We start from the raw sequence: 11754 nt of genomic DNA on the forward strand, positions 1-11754 counted from the left end.
CTTTTTCATCACATTTTCACCACTTTTTCGTCACATTTTTTATCACATTTTTGTCATTTTTTCATCACATTTTCGCAAAATTTTTGTCACATTTTTCGTCGCATTTTTGTTGCGTTTTCATCCTCATTTTCATCGCAAGTTTTTTCATCGCTTTGTTGTCACTTTGCTGTTAGTCTTTTTTTTTACGTGTTTTTGTAACATTTTTGTCACTTTTTATTGCGTTTTCATCCTTGTTTTCAAGAAGCTTTTAGATTTGGGTAAAGCCAAACTGGAGAAAATGTGCTCGGTTCAGGTGGAGGTTCAGGAGCACTGTGGCGTTAATCTGAATCAATTTACAAATATTTATTTTTGGCCAATTTATTTACAGTATTTTGAAGGATTTAACCGGATGTGGTTTTTGCCCTGATGTTTTCTATTTTAAAAAGGGTGCACTTTGTCAATGAGCCCACGAGAGGGCGCCCCAATCACTTTTACAACACGTGTAATTTTTTTAAATTTTTTTATGACTATTTTTATTTTTATAATTTTTGGTTAATGTTTTATAATTATTGGAGCTAAATGATAAGGTTGGTGGTGTAGCTATTATTTCCGTGTATTATTTTTTATTATTTTTATTATTATTGTTTTTATTCAATTTTTCATTCTAATTTTCATTTTTGAGTTAGTATAAATGTAAATGATATGTCTTTTATTTGCTTGGTTAAAAAAAATTAAAAAATAAATAAAAGTCAAGCTAGAAACCGCGCTCTTGTTTTGGAGACTTTCCGGGACTTTTAACTGAGTTTCGTGAGTCTCTCGGGCAGAAGCGACAGGATGGCAGCAGAGAGCGAGTGAGTCCGGCATGTTCGAAACGAAAAATGACATTTATCTGTTCAAAAATGAGTGAAAACCAAAGTTAAATGTCTTCAAACTACAGCCGTTAGCGGCAGTTAGCGGCTCCCAGCTCAAAGCCCTTAGCAACGGCGACATGCTAACGATGCTAACAGCCTTAGCCCCCAGTGCTAACATGAAAACATTACATAAATGAACCAGGTAAACACGCAGGAATATGCTTGATTTCTTTGCAGCGTCGTTTCCGAGATCGAGGTGCTTCAGTCGATTTATCTGGACGAGCTGCAGGTGGACAGGACGGACGATGGGTGAGAGAAAATGGGAGTTTAATACTGTGTTTTTGACAGATGTTTAAACTCTTAGGTAACTATTTGTTGACATGCAGTGGGAAGCGAATGGACGCACTTTTTAATCAGTAGACAATCAGATGTTTCTATGTTCTATATTAGCCGATTTATCAAAAGTAATGATGATGGTCAAAGTAACAACAGGGCCCAGGCTTGTTCATTGTGGGAGTGAGTGATTGTCAGTGTCTGGAAAGCCAAGGCCACAGTTCAGAAAATCCCTGCCTCAGGCCCATTGTCACAGGGACAGACCAGCCTCACTGCCCTCCTCTGATAAGGCAAGCAAAGTTTATTTCACACACAGCTCTCTCACAAATCCAAATTAAACCAGAAAAAACATTGTTAAACCAAAAGCGAGGAGTGCAAGAGAAATGCTCTCTGTCAGCGAAATAGGATAATAGGGTGGATTTTGAAGTAGATTAAGACGCTGGCCTAAAGAAATATCTCACTGTTGTAAAGTGTCAGTTCATTCTTGGCGCTTGTGCTGCTGACATGTTTTGTTTTTGTTTTGTTGTTAGAGCAAAAACAATGGCGTTTGAGAGGATGGATGGAAAATAGGCGGGAGTTTGTTTACCATATGTGCAGGATCTGGAGACATGGGCTGCATCTGCAAAGTGGCTCCTGTTGCTTCCCCTTTGAGGCCTATGTCATGAGGTCAACCTTTAGGAAGCTTTTGCAGTTGGGAACAGGAGCTTCAGCTGCTCCTTCTGCCGTCAGGACAGTCTGAACTTTCCTAATTCAGCGGAGGGAACAACCAGGAAGTTACATCTGCACTACATATCCTCCTGCAACAAATATCAAAATGTTTCCTGAAATAATAACTCTTTATAAGCACCACTGCTCAGTTATTACTAACATTCTCCAGATCCTGTCCTTTAGTTGCGTTAGCGTCTGTTCTTTCACAGCACTTGTGTGTAACATTGCCGTAGCTTCATAGATTTCCTATAATAAAACTTTCAGGTGCTGCTGTGGATCCAATGCTGCACGACCTGCCTTATACTTCCTATGTTTATGAACTGTCACGCAGCAAAACTGTCAATCGTTTCACACTCGAGTTGAGTTCGGAAACCTGCGGGTGACAGAGCAGTGGCTTGTGGGATTGTTCTTCGCTCCTCATGGGCTGATGAGGTCCCTCTGCTAAAGGAAGCTCTTTTCCTCACTCCCTCCTGATGACACATTTGGATGCTCTGTGTCATGGTTGATGCAAGTCCAGGCCAACGATGAGGAGAAGGAGGTTCCTAAGCTTATTTACACTTTTTAGATGCAGCCATGAACTCAAGACATTGCACTATTCTGATCATTCAAGTCGGGCTGTGCATAAATAACCTCAGTTCAGCGTCATTCTGATATGCAAGCCAAAACATTCAGTGTCTAAGAGCCAAAGTTATGGCTTTACAGCGATGGTACGACCGCACAGCCTGACCCGATATCATGAGAATTGATTTATTCTCTAACACTCGTGTCCGTTGCTCAGGGGTTGGGAGGTGAGTCTCGTGCTGCACCCGTCCACGGCTCAGGACTCGGTCTCCCAGTTCGTTCGCCTCACGCTGACTCTGACGCTCGACCACAAGGTAAATATTGAATCCATGATGAATAAAGATGCTTCAAATGACGATGCGTTTGTCTAATAAAGAGCTTATCAGGCTTATCGTCTGGAAATGACCGGTCTGGACTCCTGGGGTTACATTTCTTCTTTTAACTTTTACATTTTCTATCAATCTCTGCATTTTCCCGCAGTACCCGCTGTCCTGTCCCTCCATCTCCATCCACAACCCCAGAGGCCTCTCAGACGACAAAATCGACAGGTATTTCATCAGAAACATGACACAAAACCTGACACTTCCAACAAGTATTTGAAATGTTATTTAAAAGTACTGCTTTACTGTTTCAGCGTTCAGAAGTGTCTCCAGGCCGAGGCTCAGTCCAGTGTGGGCTCCCCTGTGCTCTACCAGCTCATCGAGGTTCTTAACATTAATATTACACTATTATATTATATTAAACGTAACTGAAATCCTTTTCCACAGCTTCAGTAAACCCTCATCTAAAAGCAGGTTGTGTTTTTTGACAGAAAGCTAAAGAAATCCTGACTGAGAGCAACATCCCCCACGGAAACTGTGTCATCTGCCTCTACGACTTCAAGGTGCAGGAGCGTTCATTTAAACTCTCTGTGCCCAGTCTTGTGTTTGTAAACGAACGCTGTAGATTAGACTTTGCTCTAGTCTCTGGATCTGGTGCATTAGATATAGAACAATCTTTTTCCTCCTCTTTCTGCAGCCGGGATGGGGTTGTGGTGTTTGGATCATGTTTCAGCTGTGTAGAGAGTCTCGTGCTCCTTTATACTGACGTCAGTGCTGGACCAGTATATTCTCTTTCTCTCAGGACATGGACAGTGTCTAACTCACAACCATGGGGTCTGCAATGGGTTGCTTGTCGGACCTGTTGGGGGGTGTTGGGGTGAGGGTTAGAGACGCAACCATAGACCATTAAAAAGAAGAGACAACTCCTCCTCACTCCTCCCCGTTTGCCACAATAGGTGTGTTTAAGATGAGCGAGGCGCTGCAGGCGAGCGGTGCATGCTGGTCAGATTCGTGTCCAAGATGGCACCGCCTTGCCCTGACACAACCTGTGCGACGGTGCCGGTATTCCGGTGAGACCGAGGCGGCTGGAGCACCTTTGGTAGGCGATCGAAGTTACTTTTCTCCGCCTCGCTCGGCTGCCTGAACTACAATGGCCAAAGGGATTGTGGGAAATGAAGTGCTGTAAACACGTGCGCTCACAGCGGACTGACTGATGATTGGATCTCAGTTGAGTTTAGATCAGAGAAGAAGGGGAAATCTACCCTGTTGTGATGGAGCATGTTCCTAAGAAGGGCAAAAGGGCGGGATCTTCACTGTAGACTCGTCCCTCGTGGGGCACATAGTTCAGTCGTAGCCACGCCCGCGCCATTAGCTCTAATGCTAACGGTCTGTCAATCAAAGTCCGGCCCTCATTAGTACGAGATTTCTAATAAAAAACGTACGAAAATCAGCCTAGTTTCTTTAAAGGGGGGGTATTATGCAAAATTGACTTTTCCAAGCTTTACATCATGTTATTATGTCATTCCCTCATTAAAAACATGCCTGAAGTGTTGCCTTGGCACATTCACGTATTTTTGAGTAATCTGTAAACACTCTGATGGCGGCCATTTTAGGGATAGGTTTGCCTGAGTCCTCCTAGGAACGCCCCCACCTCCTGGAGACGCCTCCGAGCTTTCGTCACCAGCCGAGTAACCAACCACTGCTCCTCAGCAGAACCCCCTCCCCACTGATGCCACAGACAGCGTGTGGAGGGGGCGTGTCGGAAAGGGTCAGAGGTTCTTAAAGAGACAGAGGCCTATTTCAAGACATTCACTGCAGCCATTTTGAGAGAGCGATTTTATACAAGGCAGTTATTCTAATTTACTGCATTTACAGACCAACAGAAGGTTTGGTCATCATTGTAGTGTGATATAGACTGGTGCTATGTGACTGAAAAAAGCAGAATACCCCCTCTTTAATTGTAACTTACCCAGCGTTATCACACGAGGAATATCTAGCTGTAGAAAGTTTAAGAAAATTAGAAACCAGGCTTTAAAGTTGTTGACGTGTCTAAAGTGCAATGTTTTCCAATGTAGCCCCATAGCGCCTCCTGGCCAATGACATACTGCTTGAAACGCAAACCTGTGGAGGCTGACCCCCCTCTGGATTCAAATCTGTCCTGTTCCTCTCCTGTCGAAACGGGGCTCAGGTGGAGGAGCGATGTAAAGGAGGAACAGATGAGTCAGTAGGAGTAAAAAGTACAGTCACCATAGAAAGCCACTGTCCAAACGCTTTTATTATCAAATTCTGTACGTGCACCAAAGCAGACGGATACTTGAAGGTTTCATTACATTATTTAGCATTTCTACCATCACTGCCTGAAACTGTCTGGTGTCTCGGTTCATATTTTACTGTCGTGTTTAAAGCAGACTTCACTCTCCTCCCACATAAAGCATTATGTAACTAACTAACACTTGACGGTGACGCCGCGTCTGCTGTGATGTGTGTTTTCAGGAGGGGGAGACGCTGACTAAGACGGGCTGCTATCACTACTTCCACTCTCACTGTTTGGGTCGATACGCGCAGCACTCGGAGCAGGAGCTGCAGCAGCGCGAGAAGGAGCTGCAGGAGGACAAGACCCGGGACAGCTCCCAAAAACAGGTCTAATGACAGGGCAAAACCCGGGTGTTTTGGGTCATGACGCGGTGTCGAAGCTCTTTCTACAGTGTACGGGTGAAGCGCCATGACCGGCCGGGGATGTGTTGGGTTTGTAGAGCTCATAAAGTCATTTATACGTCCCAAGCTACAACAATACAACAAAAGTAATGACAAAACATTTCCTACTAAGCTCTGCCATAGTGTGTTAAAGGAATAGGCCACCGTTTTTACATACTGAGATATGTTCTTAACTTAGCTTTGACGAGTTCTTAGTAATTTGGCATCCGCACAGTAAAGTGAAGATTACTGCGCGGATTTCGAACTACTCCTGGTATTATTACGCCTTACAATATAGTTCCCCCTTTTATCCGCTTAGAAAATCCACATTGTTTAATTTTGTGTAATTATTAGGGGTGTAACGGTACGCTAAAATTGTATTCGGTTCGGTTCACGGTTTTGGAGGGCTCGGTTCGGTTAATTTTCGGTACAAATAAATAAGAACTAACAAAATTTTTCTTTTGAAAAGCTGCCAATAGACAATAGAATTCTTGCATAAAATAAATAAAAGTGACCCATTTGGGTGATATTTTAAATAAATTGCACTCTTATAATGAGAGTTACTGTAACTCATGAGAACCATGTGGATTCAACTCAACAAAAAGGCCACAGTGAACGGCTTTTTACTCTCGTCTACTCGCCAAACTACTGTCCTGATACTCTAGACTCACCAGACACAGTAAGAAGAGAGTTTAAATGTGAGTGAGGCCCAGAGTCTGCGCAGAGAAAACATGAGAGCAGCGCTCGGGACACGGGTGACATGATGCAGCCGCGGAGGAGCCGCGCATGAGGTGAAGCACCGGGAAACAGACGGCCGAGCGGGACACGAGCGGAGAAGCACTCGCGCTTTGGAAGAGACAGGGGGAAGGCGGTCGGTCTCTCCTGCTCATTCACTTCACCAGACTACTCCGTTTTGGTGTTATATGTGGCGAAGTAGGCGGAGAGTGAGTGCGCGCTGGAAGAGCCTGTCCCCGTAACAACAACGCGTTGATTAATCAGTGAAACAACACTACGTAGTTTGCGTATAGGAAGAACCGGCTCTGAGCGCTGGTGTAACTTTTTGGCTGAAGTGCGGACGTGACGGGATATTGTAGCGAGGCTCAAGACTTTTAATCAAATACTTAAAGCCAGCGCCTGTAGTTTCTCTCGGCTACTCATGCAGCTTCAATGTACGTCACTCAATAGCGTCCGTGCGGAAACTCGCGTAGGAACTTTGTTCCTCGGCACTTAATATGACGCTAATAATAAATTTACATTATTTAATGAAAATAATACACCGAAACGGTACGCAAGTGGACCGAACCGAACAGGCCGAACCGAACGGTTCAATACATCCCCGTGAACCGTTACACCCCTAGTAATTATACTTTGTAGTGTAACACTTCACGTAACCATATTTAAATAGGGAAAACGTGAAAGAGCTTGGTAGCTTCTATCTTGACCTGTTTTGGAGCTATAGTGGAGAGAGGGAGAGGCTAAATGCTAACGCCGTCTGCGCTGTGTTTACGTGACTGAAGGCACGGGGGAAGATCAGGTCCTAAAGAACTCGTCAAAGCTAAGGTAAGAACATATCTCAGTATGTAAAAACGGTGGCCTATTTTTTTTAAACTATATTTGGTTAAAAAAAAAAAAAATAGCCTAGGGAATCAAATCAATTTTCTATTTTTAAGATGTGTTCTCGGTGTAATATTACAAGGGGAAAACCTAAACTCTTTATTTGCTTCACATATGCATTGCATGTATTACATTACATTTGATGGGGCAGTAGAGCAAGTGAATCATCCTGAAGTGTTGGTGCATGTGTCGACACAGTTGGCTCAGCGCTTCGAGGCCTCATGGGGGCTCATCTCACCATCACTATGAGTCAGTGACATCTCTTTTTATGATGGTTGGACGGCTAAAGGCCTAAATCAACTTTTGAGTCAAACAAAACAAAGTGTCACACTCAGAGGAGGAGCCTGGACTGTTGAGATGTTTATGCCAATTCCCCCCATGGATGTTCCTAGTCTCATCAAAATTTGAAAGAAATTAGTTTTAGTTTTTTTCTGGTTGTGGGTTCTGGGAGTTTATTCCATAAAACCGGAGCTTAGTAGCTGAAGGCTCTGCCTTCTACAGTGATTTTGGAGACTCGAGGAGTTTTGAGAGCGGAGTCTCTGGTTGGTTGATATGGAATGATAGTCTTGGAGATAGAGCAGAGTTAAACCCTTTATGGATTTAAATGTGAGGAGCTGGATTTTTTATTTTATTCTAAACTCAACAGGAAGCCAGTGGAGAGACTTTAGCACAGGTGTCATGTGTTCTCTTCTCTTTGTCCGCGTTAACAATCTTGCAGCTGCATTTTGAACTAATTGAAAACTTTTCAGGGAGCTTTTAGGACACGCTGCCAGCAGGCTGTTGCAGTAGTCCAGCCTTGAAGAGACAATTGCATGAATACGTTTTTCTGCATCACTCTTAGGTAGGATGTTTCGTATTTTAGCAATGTTGCGCAGGTGAAAGAAAACAATTTTACGAGCCGGGTTTATATGTGTTTTATAAGAGAGGTCTTTGTCAAACAGAACTCCAAGGTTTTTTACTGTAGAGCTCGTTGATAGGCTAACATTATCCAGGGAGATGATCTGCTGAGATAAAGACACTCTCAGTTTTTGAGGGCCTAATATAATAACTTTGTCAGGGTTATGAAGGAGGAGTTTCCCACTCAACAAAAACCCACAGACAAATACAGACGCATGTGGATTTAGGCAGCATTTCTTCTTCCCTTATTCCTGCTTTTACAACATAATCATTTGACAAACGTTTGTGTTCCACAGGAGCTGAGTGTGGTGTGTCCCGTTTGTCGAGAGCCTCTGAACTACGACGTGTCCCAGCTGCTGTCCTGCCCGGCGCCACAGCTGCCAGAGGTGACTCCCCTTAAGCACAGAGGTGGTCAGGCACGGCATCTACGTGTTTCTGAAGTCCGTCTGTTGTTTTCCAGCTGAATGAGACGAAGATCAGCTCAGAGTTTCAGCTGAAATGGAGCGAGCTGCAGCGGATTCTGGAGAAGCAGAGATCGAACGGAGGCATCATCGACCCCGAGGAGGAGTCCAACCGCTTCCTCATCCACATCCAGCAGGTCAGACGAGGTCCACGCACCTTTACCACAGGCGTACAGTAGTATTAGTGTGTCATGCCTCCCCATTTACATTAATAACACCAGTCGAGAGAATCCATGATGGCAGCCCAGTCTCCTCCTACAGAGCAGTGAGGCGGGCGGAGCAGCAACAACTCACAGTTCTCCAGAGCATGTTAACAAAAACTATAAAAATCTATAGAACAAAGCCAGCGTGTTTATGAATATGATCCTCCGCTCAGAGTTGTCAACTTATTTACCTTAATAAATCCTTTTCGTAGTCCCTGTGGGGGTAAAACAAGTGTTTATGGGATGATTGGAGGGTCTTTCATCTCCCCCTGGTGTCTCTGACCAGAAAACCATGTTTGCAACTTGACTGCCCCCGGTGCGGAGAAAGCAATACACACTAATGTAATCACGAAGAAGAAGCTAACATGCTAACGGGCAAAGCTAACTGCGGGCTAACGTCACTTTAAACAGTATTTACAGCCAAGTTTGAGTGAAAAAAAGTATTTCCGTTGTATAATTGGATGCACAATATCCCTCTCTCCCTTCACCTTTTCTGTCAGCGTAGTATTTACTCTCCAAGATAATTAATAAATTAAAACATCGTAACTTGCTACTACACCTGCAGTTGCGCTTATGGCCTCTAGGGGGAAGAGTTACTTAGTACTGCTTTAAGTGTGTAAAGTCCCTATAGGATTCCAGAGCATTCTGGAGTCGCCCTTCGCCACTAGGGGGTGGTATCGCGGCAACGTCAGCCCCACTCCACAGGGATCAAAGACAAGTGCTTTCCCTGTTGACCTTTTACAGAGTGTCAGTGACAATTTATCAATCTATTTATCTATAAGGTTCTTTTAGAAAGACTCTGAAATACACAGGTATAACGAAACATTTTTTTACATTTTGAAAACAAAAGTACCTTGTATGTTTCGATGGAGTGGAAAATTACTTCCATCTTCGCGTTTCCACTCTGTTTAAATGGGTACGATATTTAAACAAAATTAGTTTTGTTGTACATAGATACAGACGGCATCTCGTCACAGAAGGGGGCGTGGTCCCTGTTGTTTTCAGGCGAAATATAGTTATTTATCACATACAAATAAAGTCAAGTCTAAATCGGGTCCATATGGATGTTTATTCACAGCAGTGCTAGCTGGCGTTAGCATTAGTGCGATGCTAACATAAAGCATCATGTTAGCATTCTCCGTTATTTATGGGCTGTTGAACCACTTTGCTCCTCTCCATGTCTTTGTATCTTTGTTTAGTAGAAAACTATATTCATAATTCGTTTGTTAAAGTAGTTTTTGAGTAATTAGAGAAAGTTAAGATTTTTCACCATTCACAATTTATTTTCCCCCTTAAGTGTTTTCAAACATGACCATATATGGGTGATTCCAGCAACGGCGTCTGTATCTATTGTCCTATTGTTTATTTTGAAAACAAAATTTACTTTGCCTTAGTCTTAGTTTTGGATAATAAAACCCTCTCTGTCTCTCCCAGCAGGCGCCGGCTGCATCAGAAAACCCAGATGTCGATCCATCTTCAGACCTGCCCTCTCCCTTTAACAACGACCCCCCTGCGGCACCGTGCCTTCCCAGCATGCATCAGTGCGGAGGCGACGTCCCGAACGCCAGAAGGCAGACCTACGGCAGGGGCCTGAGACGCGGGGGCCAACCCAGACCCGTCACGGAGCAACTGGACGACCTCTCCCTGTGCGGCAGCGAAACCAAACACGGCAAACCTCCGGCGAACACGAGGCTGACGGAGGACGGCAGCCGCCCGCCAGAGGACATGTCCGCCCTGAGGAGCGACCAGGACCGGGGCTACCGCGGGAGGAGACGGGGCCCGCACCACCCGGCCCCACGCTACCACCACTGGGAGGGGCGAGGCTCGAGGGGCAGGGGCGGACACTGCCACAGGGGGGGCCGGGACCACAGGAGAGGCCCCCAGCACAAGCCTGTGGAGCGCGAGAGGAACCGGGAGGAAGTGCTATGACAAAGGGCAAAAAGCTGCGTCCGTGCCTCAGTTAAAACAAGGTTCAAAACGCGCAGGCGAGGCGGCCGGCGGCGACGGCGTGTTTACCGTGGTCTGTGGTCCTCGTCCCGCTCCCTGCCAAGTACTCTGACGCAGAATACGCACAATCGTGTCCCAAACAGGTGCTTGTGCTGGTGTTTGTTGTGCCATATCTCGCAAATTAAGCACTTATTAAATTTTATTCAATGTCAGAGCGTTTCATTGTGTTTTATTTTGTGTAGTAGCCTGATTATTCGACTATTACACAGATTAGAGGGAACACGTCACCCCACCTCGTTTAAAATAAGTTTGGAACTAATATGTTGACAGAATTATCTGCCTTTTTTGTCCTTAACTGTTGATTATTTATTGATTTTTATTTCTTTGCTGCAATGCTACTAGGCTTTAGATTTGCTCATTAAAATTACATTAAGAACCTGAATAAAACAAGTTAATGTGTAAGAGTATGCGCTGGCTGTAGCTGGGATCACTAATACCCCAAACCTTTAACGTGGGTGAACTCTGCCTCTTAGCTACTGTCACACGATTAAAGGCTCTTTTTGATATTTTTGGTTTATAAAAGACGAAAGCGAGATGTTTTATACACTTTTAAGCACTTTTTACAACTTTCAGTGAGCAACAAGGTACGATGTTTTGGGCTAACTTCCTGTTGGCCTGTGTAGGGTAAAGACAACTTCCTGTCCACGTGTTTGTGTGCGTGTAATTCTTTATTTTCAAAAGGTGGAGCATTTAACAAAATGTCATAAGACGCATTCAGACATTATCCACTTCTTTTCTTTAGGTACAAAAGTGTAAAAAAATAAATCAAATAAAGAGCTCGTCTCATTGGTCGACGCAGGAGGATACAAGACTGATTAGTCACTGAGATCAGGGAAGGGGTGACTTTACAAAAAATAATATATATAAATTATTAATTACTTTACATAAAAATGCAAGGCCAGGTGGTTAATTCTGCACATTTTATACAATTTGTAAAACTTCAGAGTTACAGACTATCACTTTAATCCACATCCACACAAGCCGAATTTGTTTCATTAATATTTGTTCAGATGTTGGAGCTATTATAACATTTGTTTGCGTTAACATAACGCAAAACACATCCTGAGTAAGCAGCTAACTCTCAATGGTTCGCGTTCGAGAAATTCCACAGTTACCATGGAGATCC

General features: G+C 44.0%; 1 protein-coding gene across 2 annotated transcripts; it reads left to right on the forward strand.

Moving 5' to 3' along the window:
- The first annotated feature begins 758 nt into the window (after positions 1-758).
- On the forward strand, positions 759-10784 carry rnf25 (ring finger protein 25). Of its 2 annotated transcripts, none has more exons than XM_079564515.1 (10): positions 759-830; positions 1068-1139; positions 2650-2746; positions 2913-2980; positions 3067-3136; positions 3244-3315; positions 5246-5392; positions 8254-8343; positions 8418-8555; positions 10056-10784. In XM_079564515.1, exons 1-10 carry the CDS (start codon positions 814-816, stop codon positions 10548-10550), a joined length of 1266 nt encoding a protein of 421 aa, XP_079420641.1. In that variant the 5' UTR covers positions 759-813; the 3' UTR covers positions 10551-10784. The 2 variants fall into 2 exon arrangements, with proteins under 2 accessions (XP_079420641.1, XP_079420642.1); XM_079564516.1 differs by having other exon boundaries at positions 10059-10784.
- Positions 10785-11754: the final 970 nt, after the last annotated feature.

This window comes from Gobius niger (assembly GCF_951799975.1).
Source record: "Gobius niger genome assembly, chromosome: 10".
NCBI classification, from domain to species: Eukaryota; Metazoa; Chordata; class Actinopteri; order Gobiiformes; family Gobiidae; genus Gobius; species Gobius niger.

Coding starts and splice junctions, on each gene's coding strand:
- rnf25 (XM_079564515.1), top strand. Junction 3,316..5,245: donor TCTGCCTCTACGACTTCAAG/GTGCAGGAGCGT, acceptor GTGTGTTTTCAG/GAGGGGGAGACGCTGACTAA. Junction 8,556..10,055: donor TCCTCATCCACATCCAGCAG/GTCAGACGAGGT, acceptor TGTCTCTCCCAG/CAGGCGCCGGCTGCATCAGA.